Genomic DNA, 22,862 nt, shown 5'->3' with positions numbered 1-22,862 from the left:
TTTTTCACCAAGAAAGGATGCAAGTTACCATAAAATTTTACCACTAAGTTAAAGTAGAATATGTCACGAAAAAACAATCTCGGAATCAGAATGATAACTAAAAGCATTCCAGAGTTATTAATGTTTAAAGTGACAGTGGTCAGAATTGCAAAAAACGCTCCGGTCCTTAAGGTATAAAATGGCCTGGTCCTTAAGGGGTTAATAAAGCTTGTTATTTTATTTATATTTTCACGTCTGGTGCATTTATTTGATAGGAGAACTTCTGATCAGAAGCTCTGCAGTGCCTGCGGCTCACTGGCTTTCAGCGCTTGCAGAGGGAGGTGACTGCTTCAGTTCTCCGTGCTGCACCCGGGGCTCACAACGCATTCATTTCCAGCGCCGTGGCTCACAGGAGGAGAAGGAGAGCAGCGCCTGCGGGTTACAGGATTAGTTCCCCGATATGGGGACAGCACTGCGGCTGATAGTTCACTTGTGGGGGGGAGGAAAAGCAGAGCAGCCCCCGCGGGTCATATATATGATTATTTCCCCAGCGCACTGCGGCTGATAATTAATTCGAAGGGGGGTTAGGGGGAAACGGGTGAAAAAAATACCGTCAAATACCGTGGAACCACCATAGGTTTGAAAATACTGTGATACACATTTTTGGTCATACCACCCAGCACTATGTGAAGTATTAAAGGTTTTAAAAATGACAATCTAAGTTCTCTGCTATGGATGGTTTATTTTTACTGGGCTGTATCCTTTAAAATTGGGTGAAACTTCTGGCAAAGTTCTGTTCTGCATGGACAACCTGTATCGGGTAACTTTTTTTCTTTAAAATGGCTGGCCAATAACCTTCTTTGGTAGTCATAATCTGCTAAATGTGTCACGTCCCTCATGGGTGCAACATACACAGGATGCCGAGAAAGCACACGATACATACATGTAAGTCCAGTTTCTGTATGTTTTATTGTGTTTGATTGTACTTTATTGTTATGGATGCATCATGTGTCGGTCTTTGCAGAGATTTTGGTGCCAACACCGTCTATATACTGTATATCTTGTGCAGCCACTTGTTCTATTAGTTCTTGTATATAGTTCTTGTATACGCTTTTATTCTTTGGACCAGTAAATCCACCTTTACACAATCCCTGTGCTATATGCGCAATTGAGAGACACAGAATTTTTTTTCTACGGTCGCCTATTTTTAGGAGAAGTTATGCATATAACTTTCTGCTTGGGTCCCACTTTGAGCAACAACTGTCAATTTTTATAAAGGAAAATTACATTGTGACACATTGCATGAACATGCTGCAGAGTGACAGAAATAATAAAAATCGTAATTAATAAAGTAATAATCTACTTTCAGAATATATATGGGTATGAGAGGTGAGTTTGTACCTCTGGCTACCAGAGGTACAAAATTTCTAAATACCCCTTGCAGCTAAAGGGTTAAATAAAGATTTTTCAATATATACCACAATGCCACACATTATATGTGGTAAAATATGATGACAGGTTCCCATTAAAAACAATATTTGGCTCACATTTTTGGTGCTTTATTATCCTACAGAATAACAATAACATGTCATTTTAACTGGAAACCCCTCAAAAGCTTAGAAAACCCTCAAAAGGTCCCACATAAAACAAGGCCTCATGTAGCCATGTAGGTGGAAAATGTAAAAAACGTAAGATTGCTGCTTCCTCAAGGGGTTAAAATTGCCCTATTCTGACCCCTGCAATTTCTTTATTTTTCCATGTATGGAGCTGTATGAGGGCCATTTTTTTGCACATAATCTGTTGTTTTTATCCTTTTTTCATTTATTTATTTATATATGTACAATATATGAAGTGACACAAATCTGCAATTCTGGCATTTGGTGTTATTTTGTTCTGTTTATGTCATTTACCATGCAGTTTCGTTAACATTTTTGAAAATTCAAACATTTTGCGCATGGCAAGAACTAAAATGTTTTTGTTTGCATTTTAAAAAAATTAGGTGATTTAAAATTTTTATTATATTTTAAAATTTTTGTTCACACTTTAACTCCTCCTTGGGGGGGGGGGGGGGGCTATGGCGAACAATCTTTCAATTGCTTTCACTGTTCAATGCTATGCAATTGTATAGCATTGATCGGTGATGCTGGTTTCTGCTTGAACAGTCTGCCTGAGGCAAACTGTACAGGAAGAACATGATAGGCGGCAGGGAGGTTAGCAGAAGTCCTTCGATCGCCATTATAACTGGAGTAGGACATCGCAGTGGCCAGTGATTGGCAGTGGCTGCAGAGACTGGGTGCTCATACCGGAGGCAACAAGCTTTTTGGGTTTTTGTTATACAGCCTGGGCATATTGGTTAAATACATTTTTTTTGTGGTAACACTTTTAAGGTATTAATCTCTGGACCCACTTGCCTTTGAGCTATCACAACTGCTGCTGTAAGCTTTGTATAGGTGTGAAGAGCTAAAGATAATGGGAAGTGAAAGGCGATAAACTGAAGGTGTGTCAGACCCAGACTACAATTCTGATATATTTCATGTTCTTGACATACTGGTATGCAGGTATATGTGCAGGTATGCGTCCTTTTATGTCCAAGTTCACTACGTATTCTCCTTGTCTGCAGAATATTGACAAAAGATGGTCTCCATCCAAACTTTTTCTTTCTTATCCAGAATCTCAATGGTTTCATGTCTATTATCATCCTCCAATCCCAAGACTGTTTTGGAGCTAAAAAATAAAATACACTCCTGATTTTAGCTTGTGTATAGGGACTTCCTCAAAGACCCTTTTGAAGGGTCTAGATTAATCTAGAATAGATTATTTTAGAGCCCTTTGTTGCTTTACAAATATAAGGGTTGTTTAAAGGGGTACTCCGCTGGGAAACAATTTTTTTTAAATCAACTGGTGCCAGAAAGTTAAACAGATTTGTAAATTACTTCTATTATAAAATCTTAATCCTTCCCGTACTTATCAGCTGCTGTATGCTCCACAAGAAGTCCTTTTCTTTTTGAATTTCTTTTCTGTCTGACCACAGTGCTCTCTGCTGACACCTCTGTCCATGTCAGGAACTATCCAGAGAAGCAGCAAATCCCCATAGCAAACCTGGACAGTTCCTGACATGGACAGAGATGTTAGCAGAGAGCACTATAATCAGACGGAAAAGAAATACAAAAAGAAAAAAACTTCCTGTGGAGCATACAGCAGCTAAATCCTTTTTTTTTTTTTTACAGGAAGTCGCCTTCCCAGCAGACCTTCTCTCACCAGAACCCACAGAAGACACCTGGGAAGAAATTAAAAAACAAAAACATGTAAGAATAAGCAGTCCCTAGACATAAGAAAATCCTAGACATACTCCTGATCCCATGAAAAAAGGAGGGGAAAAGCCAGAGAATACACTCCTGGCAGAGACAGCCATACAAAACTGGTTCAGTTGCACAGAAAGGGTCCCTTTAAATATACTGTAATTGGCACCATCTAGGTACGACTCTGCCCTCTCAAAAATTATGTCAGATGCCAACCTTAATACATTAATGTGGTTCAAATATAAATGTAGATAGACGTGTGTGTGTGTGTGTGTATATATGAAATATATACAGGAGCATTGCTAGGTCTCCCAAAGACCAGGGGATAGAGCCCACGCCATGCCCCTAACCACATCCTTAGCCACACCCCTAACCACGCCCTTATCTGCACCAAATGGCACACTGCCTCTTCCTTCAATATATTCATTACTACCAGCAATGTACAGTGTGGTTCAGCAATCACACTCTCATTACCCTCAGATCTCAGCTTGTACACACTACCTGAAAGTAATAGGAATGTAATTGCTGCCACTGGCGTCGCTAGGGGGGGGGGGGGGGGGGGCAGACGAGGCCATGCCCCCCCCAATTTAAAATAAACTAAGTTATATTCTAATAACTCAGCTGGCGCCGCTCTGGCGACATATACAGCCGCCCCGGCGCCGCAAGGGAGCACTGCTTCCTTTTCCCCCTCCCTCTCACCTCGTGGCTGATTATTTTGATGTGGCTGAACGGCGCCAGGGTCACGTGTGTGCAACCCCTGCTTTCTGACAGTTGGACTCGGCGGACAGAAGGGAGAGGAAGAGCAGCGGGAGCCCACATTTTGGAATGCGAAGAGACAGAGTGTAAGCAGTGAGAAGAAGTTATGGCTTGAAGAGCAAGACACAGCAAGAGCAGTAAGTAAAGTAAGGAGAACTGAGCAAGGAAAGGGGAGTAGAGTGAGAAGAGCCAAGAGCAGTTAGGAGCAGTTAGGTTCAAATAAGTTTTTATTGAATTTTTCAAGACAAATTTTTCACAAAACAGAATTGGCCAATAGATAACAAACAAGGCCAAAAGAACAATACAGAAATAAATAGAACAGAATCATACAAATTCTTTAGAAATGATCACTCGGTAGGAAGAGCAAGTAAGGGGGTCTGGGGGGGGCTGAGCAAACAAGGGGGGTCTGACAAAATAACTTAAGGGGGGGGGGGCTGAACAAATAAGGTGGGAGGTTGAGCCAATAAGGAGGGCAGAGCTAATAAGGGGGGCTGAGCAAGTAAGGGGGGATGAGCCAATAAAGGGGGACTAAGCAAATAACTTAAAGGGGGGGGGGTGAGCTAACAAGGGGGAATGAGCAAGTAAGTTAAGGGGGAGCTGAGCAATTAAAGGGGATGAACAAATAAGGGAGGGAGGCTGAGCAAATATGGTAAGGGGGAGCTGAGCAAGTAAGGGGAGCTGAGCAAATAAGGGGGAAGCTGTAAGAGGGGGATGAGCAAATAGAGGGCGCTGAGCTAACAAGAGGGGATGAGCAAATAAGGGGGGAAGGCTAAGCAAATAAGGAGGATGAGCAAGTAAATTAAGGGGGAACTAAACAAGTAAGGAGGGCTGAGCTCCTAAGGGGGCTGAGCTGTAAGAGGAGGCTTAGCTAATAGGGGGCTGAGCAAGTAAGGGGGCTGGGCAAGGAAGCGGGAGCAGAGAGCAGAGCAAGTAAGCAGGAGCAGAGGAAGTAAGAGGGGACTGAGCAAGTGAGGTGGGTTGAGCAAACAAGGGAGGCTGAGCAAGTAAGGAGCAGCAAGGGGCTGAGCAAGTAAGGGGGAGCAGAGCAAGTGAGGGGGACCTGAGCAAAAAAGGGGAAGCAGAGTAAGCGGACAGTGCGGCTATACCTTACCTACCTGAGATTGCAGTTTGCAGAGGGAGCCAGTGGAGCGGACAGTACGGCTACACATCATCTACATGAGAAAGCAGTTTACAGAGGGAATGAGTGGAGCGAGCAGTGCGGCTACCTTACCTACCTGAGAGTTCAGTTTGCAGAAAGAGTCTGCAAAAATCAGATTTTTTTCCTAAATGAAACATGTTCTGCACGGTGTGTGTGTGTGTGTGTGTGTATATATATATATATATATATATATATATATATATATATATATATATATATATATAGATATAGAATCCAAAGTAGATACAGCACCAAACGGCTGGACACTCAAGTTTTTAGATGGAGTATAACTTTATTCGCTTCCCAATGTGCAACGTTTTGGCAACAAACTGCCTTTGTCAAGCGTATGATATATATAAATAAGCTTATTTTTTGACATTAAGGAATACATTTGACACTTTTTTGCATTTTTTGGAGTTCTGCGCCATTGTGTTTTCTATTACATGGACTTTGATTCGAGTTGGGGCGCTGGCACCGGACAACTAATGGTGAAGTAGTACTGCATTGCTTTTGAATATATATATACACACACATTTTAAAATTGCCCCCCTCCACTTTTGTCACTGCCCCCCCCCCCCATGTGTCCCCCCCCCCCCCCCCTAAATATGGATGCTGGAGATGGCACTGATTGCTGCAACCACACTCCTTTCACCCTCACACAACCTGTACATGCTCAGGTAGTAAGAAATTATAATTTATTTATTTTTTTAAAGTAAAAAGAAAAGTAAGACAATATATGTAATGTTAACATAGTACTCCTAAAAGGTAATACTACATTCACAAATAACAAATATATACAAGGAACGAATATCACCATACATATTACCATCATACTGTTACTGACCAAATCTTGTATACAGAGACTAATCTTACCAACAATACCAGTATACAAGAAGGAAAATTATCTCTATAAATATTACCGTTATACTGTTACTGACAAGATCTTGTATACAGAGACCATTATTACCAATAATACCAGTACACAAGGTGGATTATTATCACCATACATATCACTATCATATTGTTACTGACCAACTCCAGTATACTGAGACCAATAATACCAGTACACAAGGAAAAATATAATCACCATACATATTACCATCATTCTGTTAATGACCAAATGCTGTATACTTAGACCAATATTACCAATAATAACAGTATACAAGGATGAATATTATCACCATACATATTGCCATCATACTGTTACTGACGAAATCCTGTATGCTGAGAAAAATATTACCAATAATACCAGTATACAAGGAGGAGTAAGTGATTAATTATATTAGACCATACAAAGGTAGATACCAGCTTTGCATAGGATGTGTATACCATATAAGTGATTTCACTTACATCTAGAAACTCACAATGTACGTCTTTTCTGATCAGTGTTTTTCCCTTTTGTTTTGTACTGTGTCCAGATCAGATTGCCATGTCGAATTCTTCCAGCCAAAACATAGCATCTGTAGAACAAACATGTTAGACTTCACATTTTGCCAGTGCTCTTCCCTCCTGTGTCCCACACAGTAAAAATACAGGTAGGTAACTAGCCAGCTTCGTAGGTAGCCAGAAATGTAGGTAGGTAGCCAGGTAGCTTGCTAGGTAGTTAGGTATCAGGTATGTAGGTAGCTAGCTAGGTATGTAGGTAGTAATGTAGATAGATAGGGTAGCCAGTTATGTAGGTAGACAGCCAGGTAGAGACCCACCTCCCCCCCCCCCCCAAAATAAAAATAAATAAATAAAAAAGTAAAAGAAAAAACAAAAACAAATACCTGTGCCACGCATCGATCCCGGTGGCATCCTTCTTCCTCTGCAGTGCAGGCCCCGACATGCATGTATGCATAGAGATGAACACTGCGGTCGGGCCAGACATGGGACTAGCGATACCACTGTGTAAGATGCTACTTAATCACAAGTACTGTAACAGAAATAAATATTGTATGAAGAAAATAAGCATATAGAGGGCAGAAAAATCACTGTCTTGGGGTGGACTACCCTTATATAGGGAAGGATGAAGAGGTAATCACCCAGTTTAGAGGTATACCTTACTGCCTAGTGAGGTGCAGGGTCCCTTCCAGGGCATTCGGCACAGATCATGGACTATAAAGCAAAGAGTACACTGATAATGCCAGCCCTTCACTATCAGTATCTGCTCTGTTCATAGAATGGGTATAGAACCCGCAAGTTAGGAAATAATGGAATACTTAACCCCTTAAGGACCAGGCCATTTTACACCTTAAGGACCAGAGCGTTTTTTGCAATTCTGACCACTGTCACTTTAAACATTAATAACTCTGGAATGCTTTTAGTTATCATTCTGATTCCGAGATAGTTTTTTCGTGACATATTCTACTTTAACTTTGTGGTAAAATTTTATGGTAACTTGCACCCTTTCTTGGTGAAAAATCCCCAAATTTGATGGAAAAAAATGAAAATTTTGCATTTTTCTAACTTTGAAGCGCTCTGCTTCTAAGGAAAATGGATATTCAAAAGAAATTTTTTTTGATTCATATACACAATATGTCTACTTTATGTTTGCATCATAAAATTTATGAGTTTTTACTTTTGGAAGACACCAGAGGGCTTCAAAGTTCAGCAGCAATTTTGAAATTTTTCACAAAATTTTCAAACTCGCTATTTTTCATGGACCAGTTCAGGTTTGAAGTGGATTTGAAGGGTCTTCATATTAGAAATACCCCATAAATGACCCCATTATAAAAACTGCACCCCCCAAAGTATTCAAAATGACATTCAGTAAGTGTATTAACCCTTTAGGTGTTTCACAGGAATAGCAGCAAAGTGAAGGAGAAAATTCACAATCTTCATTTTTTACACTCGCATGTTCTTGTAGACCCAATTTTAGAATTTTTTCAAGGGGTAAAAAAAGAGAAAATTTTTACTTGGATTTGAAACCCAATTTCTCTCGAGTAAGGACATACCTCATATGTCTATGTAAAGTGTTCGGCGGGCGCAGTAGGGGGCTCAGAAGGGAAGGAGCGACAAATGGTTTTTGGGGGGCATGTCACCTTTAGGAAGCCCCTATGGTGCCAGGACAGCAAAAAAAAAAAACACATGGCATACCACTTGGGAAACTAGACCCCTCGGGGAACGTAACAAGGGGTAATGTGAACCTTAATACCCTACAAGTGTTTCACGACTTTAGCATATGTAAAAAAAAAAAAAAATTTTACCTAAAATGCTTGGTTTCCCAAAATTTTTACATTTTTTTAAAGGGTAATAGCTGAAAATAGCACCCAAAATTTAAAGCCCAATTTCTCCCGATTCAGAAAACACCCCATATGGGGACGAAAAGTGCTCTGCTGGCGCACTACAGGTCTCAGAAGAGGAGGAGTCACATTTGGCTTTTTGAAAGCAAATTTTGCTCTGGGGGCATGCCGCATTTAGGAAGCCCCTATGGTGCCAGAACAGCAAAAAAAAACACATGGCATACCATTTTGGAAACTAGACCCCTCGGGGAACGTAACAAGGGGTAATGTGAACCTTAATACCCCACAGGTGATTCACGACTTTTGCATATGTAAAAAAAATTAAAAAAAATTTTACCTAAAATGCTTGGTTTCCCAAAAATTTTACATTTTTAAAAAGGGTAATAGCAGAAAATACCCCCCAAAATGTGAAGCTCAATTTCTCCCGAGTACGGCGATACCCCATATGTGACCCTAAACTGTTGCCTTGAAAGACGACAGGGCCCCAAAGTGAGAGCGCCATGCGCATTTGAGGCCTTAATTAGGGACTTGCATAGGGGTGGACATAGGGGTATTCTACGCCAGTGATTCCCAAACAGGGTGCCTCCAGCTGTTGTAAAACTCCCAGCATGCCTGGACAGTCAACGGCTATCTGGCAATACTGGGAGTAGTTGTTTTGCAACAGCTGGAGGCTCCGTTTTGGAAACAGTGGCGTACCAGACGTTTTTCATTTTTATTGGGGAGGGGGGCTGTGTAGGGGTATGTGTATATGTAGTGTTTTTTTACTTTTTATTTTATTTTTTGGTAGTGTAGTGTTTTTAGGGTACAGTCGCACGGGCGGGGGTTCACAGTAGTTTCTCGCTGGCAGTTTGAGCTGCGGCAGAAAATTTGCCGCAACACAAACTTGAAGCCGGATACTTACTGTAAACCTCTGCCCATGTGAGTGTACCCTGTACGTTCACATTGGGGATGGGGGAACATCCAGCTGTTGCAAAACTACAACTCCCAGCATGTAGGGTCTATAAGTGCATGCTGGGAGTTGTAGTTTTGCAACAGCTGGAGGCACACTGGTTGTGAAACACAGAGTTTGGTAACAAACTCAGTGTTTTGCAATCAGTGTGCCTTCAGCTGTTGCAAAAGCTACAACCCCCAGCATGTACGGACAGCGGAAGGGCATGCTGGGTCTTGTAGTTATGCAACAGCTGGGGGCATACTACTTTGGCTGGGGATGCTGGGGATTGTAGTTATGCAACAGCTGGAGACACACTTGTTTGCTACTTAACTCAGTGTGCCTTCAAAACTACAACGCTCAGCAGTCACCGACAGCCAACGGTCATGCTGGGAGTTGTAGTTATGCAACCACCAGATGCACCACTACAACTCCCAGCATGCACTTTAGCTGATTGTGCAAGCTGGGAGTTGTAGTTATACAACAGCTGAAGATACACTTTTCCATAGAAAAAATGTGCCTCCAGCTGTTGCAAAACCATAAGTCCCAGCATGCCCATAAGGGAATGCTGGGAGTTGTGGTGGTCTGCCTCCTCCTGTTGCATAACTACAGCTCCCAGCATGCCCTTTTTGCATGCTGGGAGCTGTTGCTAAGCAACAGCAGGAGGCTGTCACTCACCTCTAACGATCCACCGCGCGCAGGTCAGTCCCGCTGCCGCCACCGCTACTCCTGGGGCCCCGATCCCAACATTCACGCCGGGGATCGGGGTCCCCAGCACCCGGGGTGCACGTCCTGCACCCGCTCACGTCCTCCGGAAGAGGGGCGGAGCGGGTTGCAGGAGTGACACCCGCAGCAGGCGCCCTGATTGGTCGGCCGGGAAACCGGCCAACGAATCAGGGCGATCGTGAGGTGGCACCAGTGCCACCTCACCCCTGCTGTCTATGGCTGTGCGGGGCCGTCTCTGACTGCCCCGATCAGACAGTAATTCCGGGTCACTGGAGACCCGATTGACCCGGAATCGCCGCAGATCGCTGGACTGAATTGTCCAGCGATCTGCGGCCATCGCCGACATGGGGGGGCATAATGACCCCCCTGGGCGATATGCCGCGATGCCTGCTGAACGATTTCAGCAGTTATGGGGCACCGGCTCCCCTCCGGCTAGCGGTGGGGGGCCGGGAATGGACAGGACGTACTCCTACGTCCTCGGTCCTTAAGGACTCGGAAACGGGGGCGTAGGAGTACGTCCTTTGTCCTTAATTTGTTAAAGGGGTAGTCCGGTGGAAACCTTCTTTTTATTTTTTATGAACTGGTGCCAGAAAGTTAACCAGATTTGTAAATGACTTCTAATAAAAAATCTTAGTCCTACTGTTTAGCAGCTGTATGCTACAGAGGAAAATCTTTATTTTTTTAATTTCTTTTTTTGTGTTGTCCACAGTGCTCTCTGCTGACACCTGATGCCCGTATTAGGAACTGACCAGAGCAGGAGAAAATCCCCATAGCAAACCTATGCTTCTCTGGACAGTTCCAGACACGGACAGAGGTGTCAGCAGAGAGCACTTCCTGTGGAACACAGCAGCTGTTGGGTGTGTCTCACTTCCAGAGTGTTCCAGAGAAAGAGGAGAGAAGGAGTTTTTTCCAGCAACCTTTTCCCCAGAAGGGTGGCAGACTCCTGGGAAGAGCCTCCTGCTATGGACCCACGGCCTTCCACCTCCCGTACTAGGCCGGCGGGGGGTGGGAGTGAGAGAGTTACGGCCGATTCCAAGGACGGGGTCAGAAGATCCAGCAGTCTCCGCAGTAATGTGGAGCCCACTCCCCCGTCCATCGCTGGAAACCGCAAGGCATACGGTAGGAAGATAACTGTTGTGTCTTCAGGGACTGTTTCTAATGTTACGGAACCCCAGCAATGGGGGGTGAAGGGACCCAGGGAGTCGCTTGCCACGTTTGGATCCCGCATGCAGGCAAAGCTGGTGGAATACGAACAGCTGGGAAAGAAGCTGAAAGTGTTAAGGGAGGATCTGAAGTCATGCGGACCCCTGTGAAGGAGGAAGAGGATAGCCAGGGGGAGGAAGAACACCTGTGTGATACAGAGGAGAAGATGGAGGAAGGTGGTGAGGGAGATGGTGGCAGTGAGGGTGATGAGAGTGAGGGGGATGTGTGTGATACCCCGTGTACCCCTAAGACCTCTGTCACCCCAAGTGCAGAATATATTAACCCTGCCCAAGTCGCCTTACCAACCACCTCAGAGGAAAGCGACAGTAGTGATGGCGGTGACAGCGGCCCAGTCGGTGGGGGGCTCCTGCGGGCCATAGTGATGCAGGAGTCACCCACCCGTCTGGAAAATTTCAGTTTTGGCCAGGACCTGGGCCCTGAGGAGAGCCAGAAGAAGAAAAAGAACAGGAGGAAGAAAAAGGCTGAGGAGCAAGTCATGTTTGTTTTCTCCCCTATCCAGCAGTCTGGGCCACCTGAGAAGTTGGTTCAGACTGCTGGGCCCCCCACCCTGCCAGATCCAGTTTCTGCTGTGGAACGGGACCAGCACGGGGGGTACAGTGCTGCATCCAACATGGCCGTGGGTGCTACAGTCACGCATCCTGCTGTTAGGGAAGAGCAGGATGGGTTAATGGTGGGTGTCCCTGGCATTGTTATCAGCTCTGCAGGGCACTCCCCTGAGAGGGGGGGGGGAGTGTCCAGGCACCGGGACCCGCTGCTGATCCCGTGCAGTCAGGCGCAGTGTGTGGCATGGACGCTGTAGGGATTTCCCCTGTGAGGGAGGAGGGTCCCTGCAAGTCAGTGGCAGGTGGAGGGGCAGAGGTGCGCTTGGAGGGGCAGCCTCGGCCTCGGGATGTGATGTCTGCGGTGACATCCCACATGGAGGAGGAATCAGCATCTCCGACAGAGATCCAGCTAAAGCACGTCCTGGCCAGCCCAGAGGTAGTGGGTGAAGCAGCGGCTGATCCCAAAAACACTGCAAATAAAACCAAAAGCAATGTCACTACATGGTGTGTGAATGATGGGAGTAGTAGTGCTGTGGATGAAAGGAGTGTATGTGGGAGTGATGGTGGAGTGAATGTGAGGAGTGGTAATGGAGTGAATAGGAGGAGTGGTTGTGGTGCAGATGGGAGGAGTGGTAGTGGAGTGAATGGGCGGGGTGGCAGTGATGCAGATGGGAGGAGTGGTAGTGGAGTGAGTGGTGGTGGTGGATTGAATGGGAGGAGTGGTGGTGGTGCGGATGGGAGGAGTGGTAGTGGAGTGAATGGGCGGGGTGGTAGTGGAATGAGTGGGAGTGGTGCAGATGGGAGGAGTGATAGTGGAGTGAATGAGAGGAGTAGTAGTGGTGTGTATAATAGTGACGTTTGTGGCAGTGCAGGTGGTTTAGGTGGGGCCGTAGGGACAGGGTCTGGTCCGGCTGCCCCCTCGGTCGCCAGGAGTTATGCCAGCGTGGCGGCCGGGGGTTCAGTGGGATCTTTACCTCCTGTATCTGGTGACGGTCAGTTGCAACGGCGCCTCATGGAGGCACTAAAGAGAGGAGAAAGGACGCTCCAGGTAGAGGGAAAGGAGATGGACCTATCTTTCTGGGTGGAGAGACATGGTCTGGGAGCATTCCGGCAGAGAAATGGGGAGACTGTATGGTCCCTACAGACACCCGGGCAGGAGGTAGGTCGCAGGAATGTGGCCCGTCTGGTCTGGAAAGGCGAAGATGTGTGCCCCCAAAGGGGCAAGGTGGTGGAGCTTCTCTTCCAGATTGGTTTCAGGGCTAGGGACATCTTTGCCCTGATCCACCCTTTCGGCTCCTCTGAGTTTGACGTCAGCTTTGTTAGGCCGGAGGGACTAGATCTCTTCTGGTCTAATTATGAGCTGGTGAAAAACGAGCCCGGATGGCGAGATTTCGCTGTAAAAGCGGTATCTCGCCAGAGTATGGTAAAGAAAGTGACCGTTTTGACCCGTAACGAGTCACTTTCTTGTTATGACATTATGACCTGGCTGGGCAGGTACGGGGAGGTGACGGACATCCCCCGGAAAAACTTTGATGACCACAATATATAGTCTGGGGCCTGGACGTTTTCCGTCCGTCTCAGGCGTTCCGGGAACACGGTCACCCACATTCCTTCGGCCGCCTTCCTGGGACGCGACAGGATTCAGATCTTCTACCAGGGGCAGCCGAAGCTGTGTCACAGGTGTGGTGACCCAAACCACTTTAGTGCCAACTGCACTCAGCAGATATGCGCCCTCTGCTGTGGGGTGGATCACCTGGCGGCCACCTGTGGGCAGATTCGGTGTAACTTGTGTGGTGACTTAGGTCACCCGTTCAGCCCGTGTCCACGCTCGTTCTCTAATGCTGTGACCGCCCCATCTGGGGAAAGCCTAACAGTTGCCCCGGCGGGGGAGGGGACCAGTGGAGGAAAGGGGGCACCAAAGCCAGTGAAGGAAAAACATAAGACCCCCTCTATGCGGAGGCGAGAGGAGAAGCGCAGGTTGGAGAGGGCCCTTGAGAATGCCCAGGTGCCAGGGGTAGCTCGGGGTCCCACTCCAGACACTGGCTCAGAAGGAGGTCAGAATAACTCTGAGGCTTTGGGTGAGGTCAAACTGGACGAGGAGATAGGGAGACTGCGTAGGGAAGAAGGTCAAGATGCTCCTTCCTCCAGTCATACCTCTGAATCCGAAACTGTGGATGAGGAGGAGAAGGAGGGGCAGACAGTAAATGATGGCCAGAAAAAGAAGAGGAGGAAGAAGTGTAAGAGTAAGGTGGCGCCGTCCTCCTCTTCAATTGTAGCCTCAGACCATAGAAGGAACAACTCAGTCTCTGACCCTCTGATCGTCCTTTCGAATCGATATGAGGCCCTCGGGGATACCATCTCCCCTCCTCTTCTCGAGGGTCAGGAGGCAGTGCGGCCTCCAGGAAGTACCGAGCCTCCTTCCTCGGGGGTAGTTTCCTCAGGGGGAGAGGTAACACCAGGTGCCGGAGGTAAAGATCCTGGGATGGATATGTCCCAGAGTTTAAAAAGAAGTAAAGGGTCTTCCTCTGATTCCGATGGGGGTGGAGGGAAGGAGAGGAAGAAGGTTTAAGGGGTGAGGCCATCTAACTCAATCACCCATGATGGCGGCACTCACCCCACTGATGCTGGCATCTATTAACTGTGCCAGTATAAAGTCGGATACGGCTAGATTTGCAGCCTTTGATTTTCTCGGCCGTGTTGAAGCCGACATTTTCTTTTTACAAGAGACCAGGTTGTCAGATCTTGCCTCTCTGGCAAAAGCCAGGAGAGAGTGGAGGCGCGGTCCCTCCCACTGGTCTCTTGCGGCTGAGCCGTATAGTGGGGTGGCGGTCTTTTTTCCGCTCCTGTTGAATGCAGATGGGTTATTGAGCTAGAAATGTGGAGGTGCTTGATCATTGATGTCTTCATGAAGGGACAAGAGCTCCGGCTCATTAACATCTACGCTCCGCAAACTAAGCGGGGCCGTAAAGATCTCTTTATGAGGATTAAGCCCTTTCTTTTTACGAGTCGGCAGGTGATCTTTGGAGGGGACTTCAATAATGTCACGAGGTCCCAGAATAGGAGAGGCTCCAATGGTCCACTGACTTGCGATAGTGTGGCACTAATTAGCATAACTAGAGAAGCTCGCCTAGAGGACGCCCACATCCGGAGCCCCTTGGGCCACGCGGGTTTCACCTATCATCAAGGTAGCCGCAGGTCTAGAATAGATAGGTTTTATTTAAAGGAGGAAGCCGTCTCTTCCGCAGTGTCCGTGGTTGAGGTGGAGTTCTCCGATCACTGTATGATTTTGTTTTCCCTGAATGTTTCAGAGACCCCCCGGATGGGTAAAGGTTATTGGAAGCTGAATTCTGGTGGAAGCGGAGGTAAGACAGTCCTTTGAGGATTTTCTTCAGAGTCAGGTACCTTTACTGGATCTTTGTAGTAATAAGCTGGAATGGTGGGAGATATTCAAGAAGCGGGTTGCGGGGTTCTTCCGCCAGCTCTCGAGCCTCAGGTCCCTGAACAGGTATCGCTTGTATCAGGGTCTGAGGAGGAAACTCGAGCTTCTCATCTCGACTGGAGGTAGCCGAGAGGATATCTCCAGAGTGAAATCCTTGCTGATGAGGTGTCAGTACGATAGGCACGCATCTTTGGTTTTTGAGAGGGATTTCGGGAAGTACCGCTCGCCCGACCCTTACAGAAACTAAGATGTCAGTGAGTAGTAAAGTCATTTCAGGACTGATCGATAGTACAGGATCTCTGAATCGGTCCAGATCTGGGATCTTGGAAGTCGTCAGATCCTTCTACTCGCACCTCTTGGGAAGGAAGGATCTAGATCGAGACAGGATGTCGGTTTTCCTGGCTGAAACCTTTCCTGAGCCAGGGGTAGACCCCTCTCTTGATGTTTTGGCAGAAGAAATCAGGGAAGAGGAAGTGAGACTGGCGATCGAGGGGCTTGCCCCTAAGAAGTCGCCAGGTCCGGATGGCTTAACATCCGAGTGGTACAGGACCATTAAGGAGTCTTTAGCTCCCCTCTTGACTGAGGTATTCAATGAGTGTCTCTCCTCGGGCACTCTGCCCAAGTCAATGAGGAGGTCCGCCCTGATTCTCCTGTCAAAGGGTAAAGATCCTAGCCGGATTGAGAATTGGAGGCCCATAGCTCTTCTCAATACGGACAGGAAGCTTCTGGCCAAGATACTGTTTAATCGGCTGGTGAAGTTTGCACCCCGGCTCCTTTCGGGGGCTCAGCACTGCTCTGTTCCAGGCCGAGGCACCTTAAGTGCTGTCCTCAGTGTCAGGGAGGCAGTGGAGCGGAGTAGTGCGGGTCTCTGGAAGGGGTACATGCTGTCCTTGGATCAGGCCAAAGCATTTGATCGGGTGAACCATGACTACCTCTGGTCCGTCCTACTGAGATATGGCTTACCAAGTACTTTTGTTAATTGGCTTAAGATCTTGTATGCAGGGGCAGAGAGTTTCCCGCTTGTGAACGGTTGGTCTGGCCGCTCTTTTGAGGTGGGGTCCGGAGTCCGTCAGGGTTGTCCTTTGAGCCCGCTTTTATACGTGTTTGCGATTGATCCCTTCGTCCGGAGGGTAGATTGTGGGCCGTTGGCGGGAGTCGGGATGAGTCTGGCGGAGCTGGATGTCGCCCAGAGAGTGGTGGCATACGCTGATGATGTCACCATTTTCGTGTCCTCGAGAGAGAGAGAGGAGGTCGATGTGGTGATGTCGGAAGTGGACCGCTACTCTGAGGCATCCGGTTCTAAGATCAACCGGGATAAGTGTGAGAGTCTCTGGCTGGGAGGGGGAGATCCCATGTTTGATCTCCCGGACACCCTTCCAGGGCCCCAAGAGTCAGCAAAAGTTTTGGGCATCACTTTCGGCCAGGATGATTATCCCACCAAAAACTGGGATGGTAAGCTCCAGGATGCCGCTCAGAAGGTGGACCAATGGAAAGGTTGGTCTATGACCCTCAGGGAAAGGGTACACCTGATCAAATCGTACCTGCTCCCCTTGTTTATCTATCTGGGCAGCGTATGTATCTTGCCAGAGGCTTACTACACTAGGATCTACAGCCTGTTTTTCCAACTGTTATGGGGAACAGGATGAACCTAGTCAAGAGGGAGGTTACGTACCGCACGAGGTAAATCCTGTGGTGTTCTTAACAAACACCTTCTTGAAAGCTAACATCTCAAACCTCTGGTCAGAGAGGGCTCCTCCGTGGGTAATCTCCTGCAGGGAATGGTTTCGGCCTTTCTTCCAGGAATGGGAGACAGGAGGGCAAGTGAAGGACCTCCGTACGCCACACTGATATCTTCCGGCTTATGCTACCCCAATTCTGAAGGCGATACGTCGGTGGGGTCTGGGAGTGTGGGAGATCAGGACCCAGTCAAGGCAGTTCCTTGACAAACGGGTTCTGTTGACCCACTTCCAGAAGCCTCTGGCGCTCAGGGACTGCCCAGGTCGGGATCTGAGGGTGGGGTTGTACCTTTTAAACATGAAAAGGATCCCCCAGAAGTTTTGGGACTTGGCCTGGCGCTGCTTTCAGGGGAAGCTATATGTGAGGGACAATTTGAAGTGTAGGAGCTCTGATGACCGGGGATGTCCCAGAGAAGAGTGCGAGGACATGCTGGAAAGCATGGACCACTTCCTGCTTCATTGTCCCTTTAATATAGGGGTCTACAACCGGGTGGGCGCTTCCATTGGCTTGAGTCAACTTGCCGGCCTTACCTATCCGGAGTGGGCTTATGGGGCATTCAGGAACCTGGGTGGCCGAGACCGGGGCACTTTATTTGTAGTCAGCTTAGTAGTTAGGTACTACACGTGGAACGCACGGTGTCTAGTATCTACACAGCGGAAAGTCCTCTCCGAGGTGGAGGTCTGTAGGAACATCACCGGTGACCTCGGGAAGATCAGGTCTTTGGAGTATGGCAGTCTTGGTACCAGCAGGGCTTCTCTCCTGTGGAGAGGTTTTTCATTTGATGTGCCCTAGGTACTAGACCTCTTGGGTAGAGTACCCCTTTTTCTGGTTAGGGATAGCAATGTAGGGACAGAGAGAGGGTGAGTGCAGGGTCAGTTTGTTGAAGGGATAACAGTAGGGTGAGTCATAGGGAAAAGTTAGTGGAGAGAGTTTATAAAGTAACATCAGGATTGCCATCCTTCTTCCTGGTGGTGGGCTATGCATGTACACCCTAGTCTTTTTGTTTTGTTTTCAGAATATGGATTGCATAAAGGGCTTACAGGCGACCGAACTTGGGCCTAAGGTGGGTTGTATTGTTTTGTATATGTTATGTTATGAAGTTGTATTTGCATAGTTGGTTTTGGGTATAGATTAGGTTGGGTGGGGGAATTGGTGGGTTGGTGGATGTTTGGAGGGGCTGGCATGGGTCAGTTGTGGACTGGACTCGATATCCATGGACTATGGACTCTGACCCATGTCAATGTGGGTGGTTGTGTGGGTAATGGGTTAGTCTAGTGTAGGATGTCATGTGTTTTGTAGGTGTATATTTTGGTTTGTTGGTGTATATAGTTTAGGTATGTATTTGCATTTAGGTTATGTATTTGTGTTTTTATATTCGTATTGTATATATTATTATATAGTATGGATTGGTTATCTTATTTGAGGGGATGGGGATAGGCAGTCGGATCAGATTTAGTTAGCATTTTTATATTACTTTAATTTAATATTGGTTGTATTATGGTAGTGTAGATTAAAAAAAGGGTGTGTATATGTATGTGTATGTATGTATATATATATGTATATGTGTATATATGTGAGGGAAAAAATGTAATTTTAGTAAAAAAAAAATAATAATAAAAAATAAAAAAAATATATTAAAAAAACATATATAATAAAAAATAAATAAAAAAATAAAAAAATAAAAGGGTGGTGGTGGTGGGGTTTTTGGGGTGGGTTAGTTGTGAATGTAATGTGTGGTTGAGTTTTACCAAGTCTGGTTGTTTTTAGTTAAAGCTAAGTAAAGCTATTTTTATGTTTATGTAAAGAATGTGTGGGTATGTGTGTGTGATAGTATTTTTGATAATTTATATGTAGGTATAATGTTATGTGTTTAGTTAGTTTAGTTAAGTTGGGCTGGCCAGTTAGGCAGGTTTTGTTGTGTTGTGTTTTGTTATTGCTAGTTAAGCCTGTTTTTCTGTTTTGTTAAGTTTTTATATATTTATAATAAAAAGAGCGTCAGCAGAGAGCACTGTGGACAAGACAAAAAATAATTTTCTCTGTAGAATACAGCTGCTAAAATGTACTAAAAGGATTAAGATTTTTTAATCTGTTTAACTTTCTGGCACCAGTTCATTTAAAAAAAAAAAAGTTTTCCACCGGAGTACCCCTTTAAATGTGAGGAATTGAACCTATCTATAGACTTCTATGCGCTGTAGGCATGACAAAAAGTGTCCCCTTTGATATACATCTGGGCATGGAGGTATTGGTGTACTTGCAACACTTTTTTTTAATTTGCAAAAATATCCTACAAACCTACCACTGATTTCCAATACAAGGGCAGCCTTTATATAAAATCTTTATCTCTTTTTATGGAGGTCAGTGGCAGATGGTCAGCAGCATGTGCATTGGACAAATTTCCAATGCTGTACTTGGTACAATGGAAACAGAGCATTAAAACAAAATAATTTTTATTGCACTTTATATTTTACAATACTAAGCAAATATATATTAACCCTGAGGTTATGCCAGTATAAAAAATACACTCTCTTTTTATGTTGTTTGCATTGCACCTTCTCTGACTTATGTGTGAGACTCAGTCAGTGAGTCAGAGCACACTATTTTTAGTGGGGCACATGATGCATTACTGAGCACTTTTTGCAGCTTTGGCACTCCATTTTCCTTTATGATACTAAACACCAATATGCCATTCTTGCAGAGCTGTAGGTAGCTCCTTTTGCGCCTGAGGCGAGGACAGTAGATTGCGCCCCCCGGTGTCGTTCTCTTGTTCTTTTCTTCCCCATCTGGCCCAGGACATCATGATCACTTCCAGCCAAAACTCTTCAGCACAAAACCTGCAGCACAAACATATTAGACTCTGCACTTTTCCAGCATTATCCTTCCCTTTTCTACACAAATGCCACCAGCTTCCCTACAACACAGAATGTTTCCAGCCTTACTCAAATGCCTCCAGCCCCCCCCCCCAGAATTCCTTCAGCCCCACCTCACACAAATGCATAATCCCTCCTGCCTTACCAAAATGCCTCAAGCCTTCCCCACATACAATGCCTCAAGCCTTCCCCACATACAATGCCTCCAGTCTCACCCACACACAATGCCTCCAGTCTCACCCACACACAATGCCTTCAGTTTTTCTTTTACAGGTGTAGAAGAGTACAGGGGTGTATAGGTGTACAGGAGTGACACAGTGGTGTACATGGGTGACAGAGAGATGTACAGGAGTAACGGAGGGGTGGGTGTACATGGTTGATGGGTGTAGAGAGGTGACAGAGGGTGTACATGGGAGACATGGATGTAAAGGGGTGACTGAGGGGTGTACATAGGAGACATGGGTGAAGAGGGGTGTACAGGGGTGACAGAGGGGTGTACTTGGGTGACACGAGTCTACAGGGGTGACATGGGGTAGTGAGGGTTGACAGAGGGGTGTACATAGGTAACAGAAGGCTGCAGAGGTGTGACAGTGGGGTAACAAGGCATGTAGATGAGTGACAGAAGGGTGGGGGTAAAGTACCTGAAGCCAATGGCGGATCCAGAGTCGAGTCAGAGTATTTTGAAGACAATAAGGCGTTGCCTACAGAACCCAGAGGATACTGAGTATGAGCAGTGGCGATGCTAGGGTTTGTGTCACCAGTGTGGTAAAAATGGTGTGTTCCCCCCACAAAAAAAGTTATTTTTCAGCCTGCTGTACAACACGCTTGTGGTGTAGCGCATTGTGGAAATTATTTCCAGTATAATAAACAAATATACCAATTGCCACAGAATGGGACAGCACTAAATAAGTTTTTAGTATGTTAAACTACAGCTCCCAGTATGACCTAAGCAGTGGTGAGGGTATGCTGGGAGTTGTAGTTTCATCCATCATAACTGTTCAACATACAAGTGACTACAGCTCTGATGGGACAAAGTGAGGCAGAATACATAATGATATCAGTGATTACAGGTGACGTCTTCTCTACAGTCTTCCGTTATCTAATTCAGATGGTACATACCGCCGGGACTTTTTCCAGATCTTCTCTTTGCAGAAGTGACGCCCAAATGACATTGGCTTCTCACTTTGTCAATTCAGATCTTCTATATGAAAATAATAACTATTATAACTGTGCCAGACTATGTGCCATACTACCCCACACTGCACTTTCTGAATATAATAGTACCACACACCGTACCCTCTGAATATAATATTGCCACACATTGCGCTCTCTCAATATAATACTGCCACACCTTGTTCTCTGAATATAATACTACCACACACTGCGTTCTCTGAATATAAACCTGCCATACACAGTTCCTCTGAATATAATACTACCACACACCGTACCCTTTAAATATAACCTTGCCGTACAGTGCACCCTCTGAATACAATACTGTAATACATTGTGGCCCATAAAACCATACCACCTCAGAATTTCCTTATAATATATTCATATAGTAATGTCCCATTCTGTGCCCCCACATATAAAATATAATAATGGCCCCCCACATAACCCTGTGCCCCTCACATATATTGCCCCCCGTTCTATGCCCCTCACATATAATGCCACCTGTCATGTTCCCCGCATATATAATGCCCCCTGCCCTGCGCCCCTCACATATAATGACCCCCGTCTTGTGCCCCTCACATATAATGCCCCGTCCTGTGCCCCTCACATAAAATGCCCCCTGTCCAGTGCCCCTCACATAAAATGCCCCCTGTCCTGTGCCCCTCACATAAAATGCCCCCTGTCCTGTGCCCCTCACATAAAATGCCCCCTGTCCTGTGGCCCTCACATATAATGCCCCCTGTCCTGTGCCCCTCACATATATAAGCCCCGCCTGTGCTGTGCCCCTCACATAAAATGCCCCCTGTTCAGTGCTCCTCACATAATTGACCATGTTTTGTGCCCCTCACCTATAATGCCTTCTGTTCTGTGCCCCTCACATATAATGCCCCCTATCCTGTGCCCCCAAGCTTTAATAATGCTCCCTGTACCATAGTAAAAAGTAAAAAAAAAAAAAAAAAAAAAAACAATTCTACTTACCTAACCCACGTTCCCAGGAGCAGCTCTCTCCCTCTCTTCATACTTTTAGTGTGTGAGCGGCGGGGACAGGATCTCTGGGCAGTTTTGATGACGATCATGTCCTCGCGGCTCACACCCTGCAAGCAAGAAGTGTCTGCTGCATGTGAGTGAGAGTGACTGGTGGAGTGTGGAGTCCACAGATGCTCCACAGGAGGAGGAGAATACTCCAGAGCGGCAGCATCCCGTCCCAGCAGTGCGCATAGACTTGTCTTCCACCCGGCCTGCGCACCTTGACTCACTTACAGCATCGCAGACCCTGGCGCGCTGTGAGTGGGTCACAGGTGCTCAGGCAGGGGTGGAAAATTCAACAAAATTTCGGTGTCATCTTTAACCAGCAGATTGATTGAGAATCACTGCCCAGTGTAATGTGTGCCAGACATCTCTGGCCAGAAGTGTGCCTGAATTGCCTCAATCGCCTTATGGGAGCTACAGCCCTGCACTCTTGGTTAGAATTCCACCCAGACCTTATTGTAATGGATCTAAAAAGAGACCTGTTCTCTGCTCTGGAAAGTCTGCTATGAAGGTCATAATACAGTTTCTTTACACTTACTGCTTAATTTATAGTTGTCAGATGTTAGTTTAAAATGGTTAGCAGATATTTAAAACATAAAAGACTATGGGGGAGTTTTATTAAAACCTGTGTAGAGGAAGAGTGGTGCGGTTGCCTATAGCAATGAATCAGATCGCTTCTTTCATTTTTAAAGAGGCCTGTGAGAAATGAAAGAAGCTATCTAATTGGTTGCTATGGGAAACTGTGCCACTCTTCCTTAACGCAGGTTTTAAAACAGGATGACC

At 46.1% G+C, this 22,862-nt stretch overlaps 1 protein-coding gene across 7 annotated transcripts in view; it reads left to right on the top strand.

The window, feature by feature from the left end:
* Positions 1-22,862, top strand: part of CDK19 (cyclin dependent kinase 19) — a 438,492-nt gene that overhangs the window by 57,536 nt on the left and 358,094 nt on the right. For 4 of the 7 annotated variants that reach the window (XM_056566326.1, XM_056566329.1, XM_056566325.1 and 1 more), the window contains one exon: positions 3,207-3,284. The exons of the other annotated variants lie outside the window; for them this stretch is intronic. In XM_056566326.1, the coding sequence (XP_056422301.1) occupies positions 3,207-3,284 (78 nt within the window). The remainder of the gene's footprint in view (positions 1-3,206; positions 3,285-22,862) is intronic. 7 annotated transcript variants of the gene reach the window in all.

Source organism: Hyla sarda, chromosome 3 (genome assembly GCF_029499605.1).
Source record: "Hyla sarda isolate aHylSar1 chromosome 3, aHylSar1.hap1, whole genome shotgun sequence".
Taxonomy (NCBI): domain Eukaryota; kingdom Metazoa; phylum Chordata; class Amphibia; order Anura; family Hylidae; genus Hyla; species Hyla sarda.
This window is presented reverse-complemented; position numbering and strand designations above follow the sequence as displayed.